The following is a 17,951-nucleotide window of genomic DNA, read 5'->3' on the forward strand; positions in this document are numbered from 1 at the left end:
CAAGCAAAGGTCAGGCTCAATCTTGCTGTAGCCCCCACGGCCTGGCTTATGCCCGCGCAAATGATAATAAACACCGAAAGCACAATCGGTTACAACAACAAGCTGAAACAGGCAGTCTCCGGGATGAAACTTGGGGTGAACAACGAGGTAAACCCGGAGACAAAAAAAGCTGCGCTCAAACTAATGGCAGGCGGCCCGTCAAAAATTAACCCGCCCAACAGCCATCCTTCCAACCCGATACACAAAGCCGCAACAGCCGAATCAAAAAAATCAGCTTCGGCCGAAACTCAGCAAGCACAACCAACGGCACAAAAAATAGAGCCCAAGGCTCCAGATAAAACACCGCAACATGAAATAAACAAAACATCGGTAATTGTCGGTGTAGTAGGCTTATCGGCTTTATCGGCTTTGCTGTTCATGGCTTGGCGGTAAGCTACCGCTGCTTCTTAAAATACTTTTCGAACAAAAACGCCACCGCGGCGAGAATAGGCAGCCAGGTGTGCTCGGCCAGAAACCCGATGGCTTGGCCCGCAGCTTTGAACAGGAAGCTCACGATCGATCCAATCAACCCGGGCAGCATAGAACTGAGTTTCGCACTTATATCTTTTAGGCCTTTTCTCAAAGCTTTGCCGGTGGCTTTCAAAGCGTTCGTGATTGAACCGACGACAACCCCTATTGTGACCCCCGCGGCTAGAAGAATAGCAGTGACCGTCACGCCATATTTTTTGAAGATCTCATTGACCCTTTCCAAGAGAGGCCGCGTCCTTTCCCTTTCCGCAATCTGAGTTTGCAAACGCGTGAGCTCTTCGTTTATTTCTTCCACTCTCTCTCTTGCGGCTTCTTTGTCGGAGGGCGAGGCATTCTCATCTTGGATGATTGCCTGATCTTCCGCTTTTTGGCGCTGCAGCTCGCTTTCCAGCTCTTTTAGATCATCCAAAGGCTTTGTGCTGTTCAGCCTTTCTTCCATCGCATTTCTGTTTTTTTTATCTCTTCCGCAATACTTGCTTCAAGGCGGGCGTTCTTTTCATCTTGATCGTCCAGTTTTTTAACCTGTTTTTCACGTTCTTTTCTTTCTTTTTTTTGCGTCTTTCAAATCTTTTTCTAAATTATTTGCCAGTTGTTTCTTCCTTTTAATTTCTTCTTCATATTCTGGCAGGTCTTTGAGTTGAGAAATCTTGGCATTTTCTTTATTTAACCGCTCATTAAGATTCATTACCAACTCATTTTGTTCACGCAATCTTTGTTCTGCTTCTGCCTTTTTCTTTCTTAATTCCTCATATTCTTTTTGCCTTTTTCGAATTGAATCAGCGTTTCTGCTAATAATTTCTTTAGCAGGATCTCCCAGAGCGTTTTTGACGAAGGTTTTGTTTAAGAATTCTTTCTGGAAACCGCCGCCATTTTCCAAAACAATTTTTGTCTTTCCCCCTCTCGGACCAATGACCACCACACCCCTTTTACCTTTTTCCTCGGAGGATTCAATTTTAAGCTCATTTAGCCCCAAACCAAATTTGACGTTCGGGTACCGAGCTTTAATAAAAATTTTGACTCTTTCAATTTCTTCTTGTTTTAAGACGGTGGGCAAATTATTGATGCCTTCATCATTCAAGAGACCCGTGTTCGGGTCTCTCAAAACATCCAGCCTTCTTCTAATCTCTTCGTCTGTAATTTTTCTCGATGTTCCCCCATAAGAAGTTTCAGGCAGCCCTGTCTGCTCGTGTTGCCACGTTTGCATTTCTATTGTCTCCCCGCCATGGTAAGGAGTGGACGCCGCGCCTGGCTGAAAAGGCTGGGTTCTTTCAGTCTCTTGTTCGAAATCGTCGTCTTGATCATCTGTGTGACCAAGGAGAGTATCGCCTTCATCGTTACCAAATTCGCCGCCACCTGTCGCCATTGCAATATATTTCAATCCTCTTGTTTTAAATTAGAAAAAAGATGTATTATACAATGTCGGTGCAACAGAATCTTCGCCCAACGTACAATAAAAAGACATTTCAAGCCTTGAGGGCCAAGCGCGAGGTCAATAGAATCACCTTTAAAAAAACTGAAGCCAACCCTGGCGATGAGCTGGATGTTAGAGTGCCCAAGCTGCACGAGAACGAGGTTCTGGTGCCAGGCTCGCTAACGCTTGTCTTTGACATCGACCTTTCTGGAACGCACGCCAACAACTTCCTTGTCCAGAACGTCACGCGTGCTCTCGTTAAAAGGTTGCATGTGAAGTTTGGAGGCACCACCCTGCAAGACACGGACCAATACAGCCTATACAAAACTTTTGAAGACCTTTTTCTTTCGCAGGAAGAATGAAACGGCATGATTCTCGAAGGGATTCAGAGCGAGGATCTATGCAAGGTCCGCTCAGGCGCGGGCGACAAGAAAACCTCGGGCGTCGACTCTGAAAACGCGCTAAACGGGGTATTCGGAAGCAGGTACCGAATCAGGCTGGACAATCAGCTGATAACTGACAATGGCGTTTTCTACCCCATGGCCCTTTACAACGACCTCGAGTTCATTATAACACTTGCTAAAGCTGAAGATGTGGTCAGAAGTTCCGATTCAACCCAGCTGAAATACAAGCTGAAAAACATCAAGCTCAAGTACGAAATGATCCGCAGCAAGACTTTGGCAGACGAGGCAGTCAGCGTTTACACCAGCGGTAAAGAGTTCGCTTAAAACTACTTGCAGCATTACACGAAGGTAAATTTCAAAAAAGACACTGACACGTTTCTCAACATTGAATTCAACGCCCAAATAAGGTCGCTCAAAGCCCTCCTCCTCCTGTTCATAGAGCCGCATGCTGACGGCGCCAGAGATTCAGAAAAATTCATCTTCCCCGATCTCACGAAAGTCAGCGTCACGGTCAACGGCTCGCCCAACATGCTTTACAACAACGGAATCGAAGACATTGACATGTGGAGAGAGGCGAGACGCATGTTTGCGAAAGAAAAAAATTGAACCGATCACATGGATATGACAAAGTTTTACACCGGCGATAAGTTCGGGCTTGTGATTGATATGCGCTCCATGGCGGATCGGCTGTTGCACGGTAGCGGCATGCGCCTCGTGATTCAGGCATCCAACTGGAAATTAATCGGAAGGTGAAGGTTCAGGCAACGTGGAGTGCCACATATTCGTCATCTCCGACGCCCAGTTCAACATTATGGACAGACAGTTTGTTTCTGCGCTGTATTGAATAGGAGCATGGACCCGGGCAAGATTCCCTTCAACGCTCTCATCGTGGGGCCGACAAATTCAGGCAAATCGAGGTTCGCGGTTGACCAGGTCTACGGCCCTTTCCGCGGCAAGTTCGACTACATCGTTCTCATCTGCCCCACATTCGCGCACAACAGGACCTACTACCGGATTGGCGAAAATGACCCAAGAATGCACGTGATAATGCCCGAGCAGCACGACGTGGAAAAGTGGTTGAAGATAGTGAGATGGCTTTTCGAGGGCACAAACACGCTCATAATACTCGATGACTGCGCGGCCTCCAAAGACGTGAAAGGGCGCACTGGCGAGCTGGTGAATCTCGCTTTTTCTGCTCGGCATATGGGCATCAGCGTTTGGGTGCTGACCCAGAAGATGACCGGCATAACAGCTTCCTTCCGGGAGAACGTGGCGGCGATCGTTCTCTTTTACACCCCCTCGGCCAAGACCACGAAAGCCATCTTCAATGATTACGCTGGCGAACTCTCTCAGGATGAGTACAAAGGTCTAGTTTCAAAGCTGAAAGATCGAAAGTTCTCGTATCTTGTTTTCTCGCTTCGTCCCCCGCCCCCCCCCCCCCCCCCTACGGGGTAAGTTATTTTGAATAAAAAAAATGAAAACTGTATATATTGTTGCACAAGTCGACAGAATGTCAGCTGAAGAAGAGGCCGCGTTAGCAGAAGTTATGAACCTACTTCAAACCTAGCCCGAGCCGCCGAGTGGTCCAGCAGGTGGCATAGTTCCAACCGCCCCCGGAACTGACATTCCTGCTCTTCGTGGGCAGCTAGCCGTACTGGTATCCACAGGAAAAGCCAAAGAAGCCATCGGAGTGCAGTTAACCCACGAGCAGGTGAAGCGCCTGAGCGACAAAGATGTCGAGAAATACACCAAATGCTACGAGACGTACGTGGGCTCAAAGACAACAGAAAGTTTGATCGACAGCTTCATTTTTCTTGTAACCAAAGCGGTCGGAATGACCTAAAATATCAAAGACATCGATGCTTACCAAAAAGAACTCAGAAACGACTACATCTTAAACAAAGAGCTCTCTAATCTGGCCGGCAACCTTGCTTTGAAGTGCGGCCGGTTTCTTGTTGCGGCCAACGCGGCGCTGATCACCGCAAAACACATTGATTTTAACTCGCATTTGGAGAGAAGGGACGAAGCAAAATTGGAAGAAATTCCTCAACAGCAATCCTCAACGCCCGCTGAGTGATTGCAGAACCACAGCAGAGTAATTTCTAAACATTATTATATTTGCTCAGTGTACGCATCTGTTTCAGAATGTCTACCGAACAAGCCCAAGAGACCGATATCACACAGCAAGCTGAGAGCGCACCTCCAGTCGATGACACACAGCAAGCGACAACTCCGACTGCAACAACGACAACGCAGCGCGTAAGAAATCCCAGGCGTGTGGCCGCTGGAAGAATGGTTGCTGAAAGAACGCGGCGGGCACGGGAACAACAGAGGAAAGCAGCAGAGGCTTATCTCGCGGAAAACAAGGCGAAAGCCGCCACAGCTGCCCCTGAACTAGCACCGACTTCAGAAGGCGGGGAGAAAAAACATAGCGGCCTCAACACCACCCAGTGGCTTGCTGTTGGCAGAAAAGACCGTCATTGACGCCGCTACTATTACTGGCTTAGCCGTTGGCATCGGCTGGGCCGCAAAAAAGGTTGTAAAAGAGAATTTCACTTCTGATCCCAGCAGCAGTGCGATGAATTACGTGAAGTTCACCGCCGTCGTGGCGGGAAGCATCGCTCTCAAAGAGTACCTCGAGGACCAAAAAATCCTTCCCACCAGCGTCTGAAATTAATGATTTGAAGAAAAAAAAATTCTTATATTGCACCATGGCAAGTATTGTAAGCATCAGGGATAATGTTTACGAGGCTGTTTTGAGATCCGCGAGAGAAAAAGAAAAGAGCTACGATGAAGCAGTCAAGGATTTTCTAGAGTTTTACGATGAATTACTTCTCAACCGCAAAAAAGAAGTTTTCGACTGGGCCGTGGCAAACATGCATGTAAATGCGGAGTCTCTTGAAAAGAGCTACGATCAAGACGTCGAGGCGTATCTAAAGGCTCGAGGAAAAAAAACAAGAACGAACCCAAAAAACTTCTCGACTGGATTGGGACCAACGCGCGAATGCGTGCGGAAGACAAGAAGAAACTCGAGGACCAAAAAATCTTCCCCACCCCCGCCAGCGTCTGAAATTAATGATTTGAAAAAAGCTTCCGATATATATAACCATGGCAAGCATTGCGATTATGGTTGGTGGGGCCGTGTTGAACGCCACGGCTTTTATCGGCGGAAATTATCTGGCGAGGGCGCTTGGCGCGGGCGACAAAGCTGCACTTGAAGAAAAAAAGCGCCATGACAAAGCTCTCGAGGCGTACCAAGCGGCTTATGCCAAATACACGCGCGACCGCACCCATCTTCTCGACTGGATTGCGACCAACGCGCAAATAAAGGCGGAGGCCAAGCAGAACTTCACAACACTGACTATGCCTTCAAACTCTACAACCAGGCGCATCCTGACGAACAAATGATACCCCCCAAAGAGCCCAAGTTCTCAGATTTCTATCAGCCAAGCGAGCAGCAGAAAAAAGGTGAACTAATGTTCGTGGGCGCCGGGTCGCTCGCTCTGGGCTACGTGGCCTTCCGGTTCCTTCAAACTTTTTTTACTCCTTCTTATAGTAATGGTATGGACGCCAAACTCGCAAAGATATACTACGGCCCCGGGGGATACTGGAAAGGTATCGCCCCGATCAAAAAATTAGCCGAAGCCGCCAAGGTACCTGAAGAAACCGCAAAAAAAGTGGCTGATCAGGCAAGCGCTCTGGCAGATATTCCTCCCCGCGCCGAGGCGAATTCCTCGGCCGAAATTCGACGTTCCCACACCCAACAAGGTCCACCAGGCGGACCTTCCTTTTCTGCCGCACGACAAACTGCCCCGCGGGCGCAAAGTTTTCAAATACGCGCTGACCGTTATCGACGTGGCCAGCCGCTGAAAAGAGGCCGAACCCCTGACTTCGAAAAATTCTGGTGAAGTCGCCCAGGCCTTTCAGAAGATTTACAAGCGCGCGCCTCTGAAATGGCCTCAAATGCTGCAGGTTGACCCTGGGCGAGAATTCATGGGCGCTGTCACAAAAGAGATGGAAAAACACAAAACATATATCCGGCGCGGGCGCGTTGACATTCACCGCGACCAGGCCATTGTTGAACGTTTTAACCGCACCCTGGCTGAGCGCTTGTTCGGTCACCAGTACGCCGTGGAAATGCGACTCCCTGAGGGCCGGCGGTCCACTGCCTGGGTGAATAGACTTCCTGAAGTTGTTTCGGCTTTGAACAACGAGGTAACAAGCCTTATCAGCAAGAAACCCGCCGTTGCTATCAAAGAAAAAGCTGTTTATGCAAGGCCGTCGACATCTTATTCAAGGCCTGTTGGGAAAAACGAAAAAATTCTCCCCTCTCTTGTCCAAGTTCGTTATCTCTACCAACCCGGGGAGCTTGAAGGCGGTTTAAAAAGAGCCACAGACCCAATCTGGTCTTTGAAAGTTTACAGTATTGAAAGATCTTTTACCAAACCGGATCAACCCGTTCTCTACTATTTGCGCGACGGTCCCAAGCGCGGCTTCGTGCATGAGGAACTGCTCGTTGTCCCTCCAAACACCACTCTTCCTCCGGCTGAGTGAACTAAATGTGAAATTCGATTGGTTCGGTGTGTATCCCATCGGGCAGCACCCACCGCTTGTCGCAATAAGCGCTCAGCCCCAGCTTCTTCTGCTCGTAAGTGACCATCTGCCCGTCCCGCATCCTGAAACCTCTGTTGGTTGCCATATCTTTGCTGCCTTCCAACGCTGCCTTAAAACGCTGCCACGTGATCTCGTTCGGCTTCTTCGTCATCCCCTTCGTGCTAAACTTCTTTTTTTCGCCCTCTGCTTCGTCGACGAAATAACACTTCGAGCAGAGCGCGATCATCCGGCTGCCCTCGTACTTAAGCTTGAAGAGGCCTGGGGTCCGACCGCTCCACTTGTCCCAAGCCAGCCACTGATTTTTTTGTGCCTCAAATTCTTGCTTCAGATCCGGCCGAACAATGACATCAAGCCACTTTGCAGAGATAGCCATGTAGTTACAATCCGTGTCCATCTGGATCAGCTCAAAATCTCTTCTGTCGAAATACTTGTCGAAAAAGTCGTAATAGAACTCCAACGTCCGCAGCTTTGCCAGCCGATAGACAGCGATTCCAACTTGAAACGGTCGTCTGATTGTGATCCGGGGCTTCCGGCTTTCCAACTCACACGCCTGCCCGATCTCGTTAAGATCAGAGTAATACGCGCTTCGTAAGGCTCTGTCGACTACCTTCTCGTCTTTGGTGTAAATGACGTTTGTTTGCCGCTCCAAAGCTTCAATGAGCTTCCCGTACGCGCTGTTTCCCAGCAGTTTGAACAATTCAGCAAGCAGCGCCTTGCTTTTGTCCACGTCTCCTGTCCGGCGCGCTTCCGTCACCTGCTCCACGAACCAGGGAAAGGTCTTGGCCGGTTGGTAGTCGATTGTTCTGTAAACCTTTGTGACTACCGCCCCGTGGTTCACGTACCACGGGAGCAGAGGGGCGTACACCAACAACCGTTCTGCAGACAGCGCCTCCACAAGTTTTTTTTTCCGTCTCCGCGCTTTCTGCCCGTTCGAGTTAAGAAGTCTGCCATATGTTTCGGCGCAGCTTCGAGAGGCACCTTTTTGTTGTAAAAGAAAGGACACATCTCCTCAAACTTTGGATGCAAGCGCTCTGGAATCTCGATGTCGACTTCGGCAAATCCAAACCAGCTTCCTTGTTTGAGCCTGTGCGTTAGTGCAGGAGCCGCCTCCGCTTGGAACTCGCCGCTGTAGTGCACGACCCTTTCCTTCCCGCAAGGCATTTCTCTGAGCATGGTTGAAAGATAGAGGGCGTTGGCGTCATAACCAAGGATATTTTTGCAAAGACGCTGTTCTGATATTCGATGAGACCTTATCTCTGTAACATCAACTTCGCTGTACCTTGTGAAAACTAGGCTCGGGTCCCCGACAACAGCTTCTTTCAGCATCTCATACGCTTCTTTGCCCGGGCTGTAAAGCTCCGCGCCACGCTCAACCGCTCCACGGAGCAAGTAATGTAAACTCACGCCTGGGATGCTGACAGCGTCTTTCAGAATGTCGATTCCCTTCTCGGTGTAGAAGTTTCTCATCATTTCCAGAGCCTCAAGGCCGGGAGCCACATCGAGATTGTTGTAGTAGCGCAGCCAGTCTGAGAAGGTACGCATGCCCTTTTCTTTGAACAATCGCTGGCACCCCTCCCATTCATCCTGCGTGAGAACGTATTCGCCCTTTAGCTTCGAATACCACTCCTCGTATTTTGGGAGCCCAGGGAAATCAAGCTTTTCGAGGGTGTCAAACCATTTGTACGGAAACCACGATTTCACTGTCTTGCATTCGTAGGCTTTCACCCATTTCTCGTAGCTCGTCCCCGGCCCAAGGTAGTTGATGATATCAAGGCAACGGAGTCCCCAAGTGAGCAAGAACATGGTTTTGTTCCCGTTTTTTGCCACTCTGACTTTGGGCGATGTTTCAGCAAGACGGCCGGCGAAGTGGTTTTTGATCAGATTCAGATCGTAACTTCCTGAGTTGAAGCCGACGACAGGAACCCGGTTGCACCATTCATCGATTTTTTGCCGCTGCGCTTTTGGAAGCAGGTACACGTCTTCTGGCATAAACTCCGCTCGTACCTGGGCCCTGATGTTTTTTCCGCGTCTCTCCAGCTCTTCCATAAACTTGCGGACCAACTCCGCGGGGTCTCTTTCACAGATGTGGGTGGGCTCTCTTTCAAGGGTGTCACCAACGCTCACCGAAATTGGCACGTGCGCGTTTTCTATCGTGAGCGCGGGCGTCGGCTCCTTCCGATGATTATTATCGCCTTACGCCTAGAAATCGTACAAGATCGCGTGCGGGTAGCTTTTTGTTTCGGCCCGCGGCGGATCAGCGGCGATTTTCCCAACTTCGCACGCCCATGCCTCGATAACTTGGTAGCCGGCCTCCCGCAGGAATCTTGTGCGTTTCATTGTGGCTTGGTACATGTCTTCACGCGTTCGGTTGTTGCGGTGAATGATTTTGTCGCGATCTTGCGGGTAACATTTTCGACACCCGTGCCAGTGGCAGCCGTGGTATTGAAATACAGTCTTCGTTGCGGGGTTGTATCCGTCGACAGGCGCGCGCTCAATCCAACGCTCGCCACCGTGCCCGCAAATTGCGTGGTGAATGTGGATTTTCCGCCGCTTGGCTTCTCGCTCAAGCCACAGAAGCGATTCTTTGGAAGCGTTCTGCTTTGAATATAAAGCTTTCACGAAAGCTGTCTGCGGAGCTGCGACCCTTTCACCCGGGCAATCGATTACCGTTTTTCCTGCACTGCAGGTTTGGAAATGCCGCTGGAGATGGCAAACTTGCGTGAATCTCGCTCTGCAATGAGTGCATGCATAATTTTTGGCCAACCTGGCAATATCTTTGATGACGAACGCCTGCCCTTCGTAGATGCCGATTGTCAGAATGTTCTTCAAACTAGCTGCTGGGTTTCGCCTAAGGTGCCATACCATTTCTCCCGCCCCCCTCTCGGGCTCATACACCCGGATGCCGAGCCAGTCCGAAAAAGCTGTACCTTGATTCAGATGCCTTTCAACCTTGTCTAGTTCATCCAGAGACGTTTTTGGGCAGTCGGTCGGCATAGTTTTGAGTTTGAAGAAACTCTTGGCTAGACCGCGGGCTGCTTTTGTACTTCGATCGACACGCGTTCCTCGGTGCACAGTGATACAACGCCAAAGACACAAGTTGTCTTTATACGTATCCAAAGTCACAATTGCCCCGCCATGGGCAAGGTTGCGCAGCCAGTCTGGCAAAGAGCCTGCGCCCAACAACGGTCGACGGTCAATCACAACCTTCAGGTCAACATTAAAAAAGCTTACAAACTCCCACTTTGTTGATCGTCTTTCGATTTTGTCATGGTCCAGTCGTTTCGTCTCTTCTTCACTCAGCCATTATTCTGCCTCTGCTAGTCTGTTTATCCAAGGTGAGCTGTGGTTTTTGTAGTACAGAATCACCGTTCCATCTTCAATGTTGCGCAACTGATACGAGAAAACATGCCTCAGGTAAAACGATGTGTCAACATTTCCTCGAATTTTTTCCATAAAGTTTGTTGTCAGGTCTTTTTCCAGACCTCTGATGAAGCGCCATCGAATATAATGCCGTCCTTTACTCTCTTCCCCCTCGTGGCTTGCATCATCGAACAGGTCCAGAATCTCATTCTGGTAGTCTGTCACTGTTCGGATGTTCTGCGCAGGAAAAGGGTCGTACTCCCTCAGAAGCTCTTGATTTTTTCTCGCCTCTCTTTGCCGGGGAGGAGGTCTCGGTTGGTAAGGTTTTGGAAGTAAAGGTTTTTGCAAACGCTTCTCCGTTTCTTGGGAAATGGGTTCATCCAGCACGTTCTGAACAATCTTTCTAACAGCTGGCTCGTTTTCTGCAAGTAATTGCTCTAAATACTTCAACGTTGCTGGATCGAATTTTGCAAACTCTTCTTTCAGAATTTCTTCAAACCTTTGGTCAATGGAAGACATAGCGACTTGTGATATAACGGAAGGTTTCATTTCTCTAATTGGGTTGACATCAGCTCGAGCAAAACAAGTTCAAAAGTTTCCTTTGCTTCTTTCCTCTTGCGGATAAGCCGCTGTTTTAGCGCGCTCCCGCCGCATGGAATGCAAAGACGGTAATCACACAAAACCCCAACTCCGCAGCTGCTGCACGGGGCAGGAATTTTCATTCCTTTCTTGAGTTGATAGTTGTGCTTCCTGCAATAAGCGCCGACACAGCTCTTTCCGCAGTTTTCTTTCCGGCCACGCATCAACCACGCACACTTGCTTGTTCCTCGAACCATTGCCGCTGTTCGGGCGGTATAACAGCGGGGTCGTTTCTATCTAATTGGAATCCCTCCCTTTCCCTCCCTTCCCCGTAGTAGTATATAGGGGATTAGACAAATACTGTTTCGCAGAGGGACGCACCATTTACCCGTTTTGAATCCCCCAGGTTTAACCGAAGCGAGCTTGCGAGATTCGGTATTAGACCTGGGGGATTCAAAACGGGGAAATGCTTCTCCCTCTGCGAAACGGTATTTGTGTAATCCCCTATATACTACTAGTTTACTAGTTCAACTAGGTTATCATATGGGGTGCAACGAATTCGAAAACGTAACGTTTTAGTGGCAGGTCATATGAAGCGAAAATGACCAGATACATTTCTTACGGAATGCGCAGAAAAATTGCAAAGTTGATTTGGGCATCATCCACTCTGACTAGTTAAGTGAGAGCAAAGCGTACAGAGCAAACTTAGTGATGCAAAAACACCCATGTGTGTTACAGAAACCTTAATGACACAAAACTTTTTAATTGTCTTTCCTGTCAAAATTCGAGGCATGTAAAGAACAGACGGAAAATATGCAATACTGATTGAGAAGCCCTTACGATTTTCTTGCATGCATACACTTCCCCCCAGGTCATGATTTGTTGTGGTCGAAAACGCCCTTTAAAGAGATAAGAAAATTTGCTTTAGAATGTCACAGGTAAACTCCAAATACTTGACGTTTCGTATGTTTCAAGTTAATGAATTTTGTTTTCCAAAATGCGTTTTATTGTCATGTTTGTCACCGCAGTTTGTGTGTTATTTCTTATTAAGCTACGATGGCCAAAGAAAAAGAGCATTTACGATAAGGTACAAACTGGTTATGATTTTTTGGATGAAGGAAAACGCACTCACCAAATGCTGAATTATTCATATTCACACTGGTTTACTTACGGTTGTCTTTTATTTTATGATTGGGGCAACTCTATGATAATATCTACAAAAATCACGTTTTATAATTAAATTTTCGGAGATTTGGCTCCGTGTTCCATACCGGGTGGTTACTTACAATTTCTATTTTCCTTTAAATGAGTAGAGAAAAACTCGTTAATAGTTAAAAAAAATTCTAAGTGTCGCGAAAATGGCAACGTTCGTTTACGAAACAGACAACTGCTTCGCCTTCGGCAAAGTAAACACTGGTGAATATCAAGGACTACAAAATGACGGATTAAAACATAAAAACACAGACGCAATTGTTTGTTTGCATACACGTATTCAGCCGTAGTTTCTTTTTCTTTTTTTTCTTTTTTTATTTCAATTAACTTTATTTAACACTAACAGACCAAAAAAAAAAAACACTACTTACAATGAGAAATACTTACAATACAATGCGACAGCACAACATTTATCTACTACTTACTTGGTTATAGTTACAATACTTACATTCCAGCAAACTTTTTCCCCTCCCCCTATTGTATGCATATGATATTATTTAGGCACGATTAACCCCTTTTATAATTTTTACAATAACCTCTTGGATTTCTACCGTGCTTTTAAAGAAAAAAAAAAAAAAAAAAAAAAAAAAACGCTGATAATTTCACGTTACTTACGTAGTCGTAGCTTTAATAACATCGATTGTAAATCGAATTTTGTTGAATACTAACCCAAACACTTTCACGCGAGTCTCAACAGAAAACTACAAAATTCTTGAAACAAACGATAGCGAGTAAAGTTTCAACAAACCTAATCAGGATCATTGTGGGACATTCAGGTCAAGGCCAGTAGACAAACCCAAACATGACTAGTGGTGGGGTTTAGAGCTTAAGTATTATCGATAAACTTTAAGATAAACAATCTGAAGTCACAAGCCTCACTTTGTGGGCAGTCATGCCGTAGAATTACAGGACTAACGAGGGAACTACAAAATAATAAACATTTGGCGATCACGAACGAAAATTCTGAATTCTAAACAAAACTATTGAGCATCATAATACAAGCCTAAATATAGCCTTATCTCTAATACGTGCCTACCCGTGGGAGGGAGAGTTTGACGGAATTCAATGCTGAATCAGGTGGAAGGTGTTTATGGCAGAGACCTTATAGTTAAGGCTCATTCTCGACATAAATATCTAAGAGTGATTTTCTGAGAGTGTCAAGAATCAGAAGACAGTCACGACAAATCGCTTTTTCTTTTAATTCCCCAAAACATACCTTTGGGTGAACCTATTCAAGGAAAAATAGTTTAAAGCTCCAACGATTTATTTTACGGCCAAAATTTAAGAAAGTTCGAAATTTGCATATAGTGGCGGTTTTCTCCGCATTAGAAAAACTTTGGAAGCTTGGCACACCTCTGCTACGAAACATGCTGGCAATAATTCTAAGCCGATTCCAAACCAGAATAGTATTCTTTTTTAAACAATAGTCACCTAATTTACACATTTTTATTTTTCTCTTGTTTCTCTATGTTTCAAAAACGCTCGACCGAGCAAGAGTCTTAACTTTCACATTCCATTGTGGGGAGAAGGATGAATCTTCTGAGAAGAGGATGATAGACCGGCTAGAAGTCAATGAAACTGAAACTTAGCACCTCTTTACCCGTGACCCGCGCTGATTAGACAGTCCCGATATCAACGGTCCACAGCAGGCCGCGTGAACTTTTACCATTAAAATTTCCTAAATTTCTAGTTTTAGTTTGCTTAAGTATTTAATTATTCTTTCAATTCATTTTTAAATTTTATTTTATTTTTAATCTTTCTTTGCATATTTACTTTTTTTTTTTTTTTTACTATTTTTAACACTCCGCACTCCCCGTTTTTGGAACAGCCTTCAGATAACGCCTTGTCATAAAAATACACCTGTCATCACTTTTTTGAAATTAAAGTGCGTCATGTAGTCTAGCGTCTCTAAAGGTTTTTGTTCTTGAGGAACAAACACATAAATTGATAATTTCTTGATGTTTCTTTGAAGTGCGTAGAAAGAAAGTAATTAGATTAACAAATCATCTGCACTTGCTGTAAAAAATCATGAAGATAATTCAAAACAGAAAAAAATAAATTGAGGGAAAATGTTCAACAATAAGCTGGAGAAATTTCAGTCCATCGGTTGAGGGACTGCAAATTTGGAAATTAAAAGGTGGGCCTATCTTCGCTAAATTTTCGATCGGAATAAAAGCGAAAAGTTTTGTTTGTTTGTTTTTTGGTGGCGTCATCCTTGTAAAGCATTCTAACGCCTTAACGTCAATGTTAATTCATACCAGAAAGGGATCACCTTGCTCTAACAATAGGTGATTGGCAGGTAACGTGCGGCAGGACGAGCTCATGGCGGCAATTGTCTTTTCAGTTTACCTCATCTTCCGATCGTGGTTGATAAATTCAAAATTATTGCTCCATGTCTAAAAACACCATCAAATTTCGTGTTACTAAACATACTTTTCTTTCGCGTCACTAATTTTCATGGAGATGCTGGTTTATGCGAGTGAAATATGCCGAAAGTAAAGACAAAGTCCTGAGCACATTCCAAAAAACGGAACCACAGGCGAGAGCTCTGAGAGAAATACAGTACAGTGAAGTCACTTTTAAGTTAAACAGCGTAAGTTTATTAGTTAAAAAAAAAAAAAGTTCCACTAAAGTCAGTTATGTATTTCATTGACGCTTACTGAAGAATTAAATGGTATTATTATATTTGTGATCATTTCTTGTTACAGTTGTGATCTTTACTACATTTGTGAGCAATTGTTATTAGACTTGCGATCTTTGTTACATTTGAGGCCGATTGTTATTACTCCTGTGACCTTTGTTACATTTAAGGCCGATTGTTGTTACTCTTGTGACCTTTGTCATGTTTGTGACTAGTTATTACATTTGTGCCTTCCGCAGGAGTTGAGTAGAAAGTGCTCCTAATCCGTCTATTTGCTTACCAAACAGAGGTTTGCATAGCGTGGCTACCCTTACAGCAGCCTGCCATTACATTTGTGCCTTCAACACCCCGCCTCGTCCCGCCATTAGAGGCCAACGAACATTGTGCGAAACCAGATTACTAGCGGTCTCCGCTTTGATACCTTAATAAATATGATATAAGAGACGGATAGGAAGAACTGCCGGACCTTTAAGAACGCTTATGAGAAAAAAAAAAGGAAAAAAAAAACATCACGTTTACGTAGAACCTGCGACGCGCAACTCTTTAACTCTATTGGCATCTTCACAAAATTGTTTCGGGGTCGAATAAATAAAGCAGTGCTGTCAGAGTTTATATATCATCCAAGGGAACAGTGTTCCACTTTTAACCCAAGACATTCACCTAAAAGATTGTCCTCACATTTTGAGGTTACATCCTCCACTTTTAATCTGCTTGAATGACTTTTTCGACCAGTGTTACACAGGCTGAAACAATATTAGATTTACTAGTTTTAAAATACGCAAAAAAATGTTGATTTCAATTAAAGGAAATGTTACATTGTAACAAAACAACGCATCTGTTATTGGTTGAAATTTCCGAACTAATAAGAAACTACACGTAAGGTGAAAATATCTTAATGTAACATATAAAAAGTAAATTAACTACCAAAAATAGGTCAATTGCGAGGAAATAATTTGAATATTGCCTCATTTTACTTACCGGATTCTATTGGAACTGAAGCTTGAAACTCCTGATATATTTCTTCCGACACCTGTTTGTTTACCCGACGAGGATTTTTTTAATTTTTTCGCTTCATCACTGTAAGATGGGTGAGAACACTGGACTTGAACTTCTGGTAATGTATTGTTAATTCGTATCTGTGCTTTGGACATACGGTAATCCTTCCCCTGTCTTCCTATGATAGTGAATGCAATCCGGCGCGATGAGAATAAAATCAGCCTCGTTAATCTGTGTCCCGAAGCCTTGACTTCGACTGACACCCAGATTAGTTAAATAATCTGTTAAATCCTGTAAGCATACTTTTAAAGGAATAACATAAAGCTCATTTGGCGCGTATGGTGTTGGACCGCACACACTGTCAGCAGCTGAAAATGAGCAGCTCATTTTGCGTTTTACATTACGCTCAGGAGGAAGGGGATGACTCTATTGTTTTCCGGTATTGATTCGTGACCGACTCGTCACAGCCATTGTGACCTCACATAGCAACGAGTGAGCGCTTCGAGTGGCCTATTCAGATTACGCCATTGAGGAAGGACGACAGAGGTTAACAAAGACAAAAAAACAGGCCTAATATCGCTTTTTTTTCGCTAACTAAGTGTAGGTGTCTACAGTTTGTTGTTGCTTTTTGTCTGTGTGCATAATCTGTTTTAGCTTTATGCGCGCGTAGTCGTGTATTCTTCTTGATATTTGTTGCGGGTAAGTGGCGGGACCGCCATCTTGAAAACCGGACAAGAAAAATCAACGTAAAACGTTCGCGTTTTCTCTCTGAAAAGTCCTACCAATAGTCTTGTTAATAGGAGGTTTTATGCATTTATAATATACGTTTAATCTGCGTGTCTCCCTGTGTCGATTGAACCGGCCGTTTCTCTCATCAAAACATTTGAGTATTGTTTATTTCTTGATTTCCGCCTAAATTTCCCTGCGATATGACCGGTTTATATCTGTTTTGGAACACCTCTGTTGGTAGTTATCAGGCCTTTGAATTCAATTCTTGGTGTTTCGACTTTATTAGCCTTTTGTGTTGTAATTGTGTCCGCTGTACGGTGGAATTTGTTGGCTTTAATCGTAGAGCAGTTTTCTTTTCTCTTTTTTTTTGTTCTCTTTTTTGTGTTGGCTTTTGTTGTGAAGGTTTGTTGGCCTCGTTTTCCTATCTAGTTTTTTTCCTTCTCGGAATAGATAATGTCCACGGAAAACATAGAAATATGCCATTTTTTTAGCACTAAATGAAGGTTACTTTTCATAAAACCTGCATTACCAAATAAAACATTGATTGATATAAACCCGTTTTCCCTCAGACACTGGAAGTCCATAAGCTTCATTCTCCTTCAGTGTGCTTAGCAGCTAAAAATCATTATCATCATCATCATTATCGTCGAATGTTAACCCAGAATAACACTTCAGTACAAAGTACTGTTATCAACAGGGTCCTGCTACGCTCTCATTCTGACCATATCTGGCCATACAAACCCTGCCTGTTCCATTTTTAGTGGTTTTATTTGTAGTTAGTGTTATAGCAGTCAGGGCTGAAAACCTTGATATTGGCCTTAGAGAATTCCCTCTATTTTGCTTTGTTTTGTGTCTTCATTGGTCGATGTTCAGTTATCCTGGTGTAAATATGGTTGAATATCACCACCCTAGCTTTCTCTTCACTATGGCATTAAAGTGAAAAGGCTGGTTACATTTATTTTGGTTGCTGATAAAACAGAAAAGTCACATTTCTTTTTCCTTCCCACCAAAATATAACTATCTTAAATTTGAGATCTCCAATTATTAAACTTGCCAATTGATTTGTACTAGCAATCAAGCTGAGGTAAACCTTTACATGACTTTGTGCCCTTCAAGAAATATGTTGGGCAGTCATAATCAATGGAAGTTTAACTGGAGGTTTGGAAGGGTCCCTAAGGGGGTGCATAAATGAATCAGGAACTTGTAAATTTGACAGCATGATTGAACAATATATGTGAAAAATATGGAGTTCTCATATGCGTGTCTTGACAGGACAGGTGTTAAAGAAGAAGGGTGGTGGGGGAGGGGGCAGGTATCCAGCTTTTAAAGGGTAAATGTTCATCAGAATCCCTAAGTAATACCTAGTGTGGCATTCTAAAAGGGAGTTTGTGCATTATGACATGACTGTCCCTTCCAGTGGCATTCCCTGCAAAAAAAAAAGAAAGTGTCTTTAATAACCTGTTTTCAGTGGAATGCA

General features: G+C 44.7%; 2 protein-coding genes and 1 long non-coding RNA gene across 3 annotated transcripts in view; 1 reads left to right on the forward strand and 2 right to left on the reverse strand.

The window, feature by feature from the left end:
• Window positions 1–392, forward strand: part of LOC145495444 (uncharacterized) — a 103,564-nt gene extending 103,172 nt beyond the window's left edge. Inside the window, exon 2 of the mRNA XM_081475061.1 lies at window positions 10–392. The gene's annotated coding sequence lies outside the window, so the exon portion shown is untranslated. The remainder of the gene's footprint in view (window positions 1–9) is intronic.
• Window positions 1–17,951, reverse strand: part of LOC145495464 (uncharacterized) — a 337,143-nt gene that overhangs the window by 164,474 nt on the left and 154,718 nt on the right. The gene's annotated exons all lie outside the window — the stretch shown is intronic.
• Window positions 6,696–9,003, reverse strand: LOC145494260 (uncharacterized). The gene is made up of 3 exons (XM_081473708.1): window positions 7,973–9,003; window positions 7,027–7,922; window positions 6,696–6,751 (listed from the first exon to the last, which is right to left on the reverse strand). Exons 1-3 carry the CDS (start codon window positions 9,001–9,003, stop codon window positions 6,696–6,698), a joined length of 1,983 nt encoding a protein of 660 aa, XP_081329834.1.

The sequence above is a fragment of the Orbicella franksi genome, chromosome 8 (genome assembly GCF_964199315.1).
Source record: "Orbicella franksi chromosome 8, jaOrbFran1.1, whole genome shotgun sequence".
Taxonomy (NCBI): Eukaryota; Metazoa; Cnidaria; class Anthozoa; order Scleractinia; family Merulinidae; genus Orbicella; species Orbicella franksi.

What these genes read in the sequence shown, in the direction of transcription:
- LOC145494260 (XM_081473708.1), bottom strand. Translation starts at nt 9,003, where the DNA reads ATGGAAGAGCTGGAGAGACGCGGAAAAAACATCAGGGCCCAGGTACGA. An exon ending in CCAGAGCGCTTGCATCCAAA is followed by an intron (nt 7,923 to 7,972) that starts GTTTGAGGAGAT and finishes TGCCTCTCGAAG; the next exon opens with CTGCGCCGAAACATATGGCA. An exon ending in AGATATGGCAACCAACAGAG is followed by an intron (nt 6,752 to 7,026) that starts GTTTCAGGATGC and finishes AAACTTTCAAAG; the next exon opens with ACCAGATTGGGTCTGTGGCT.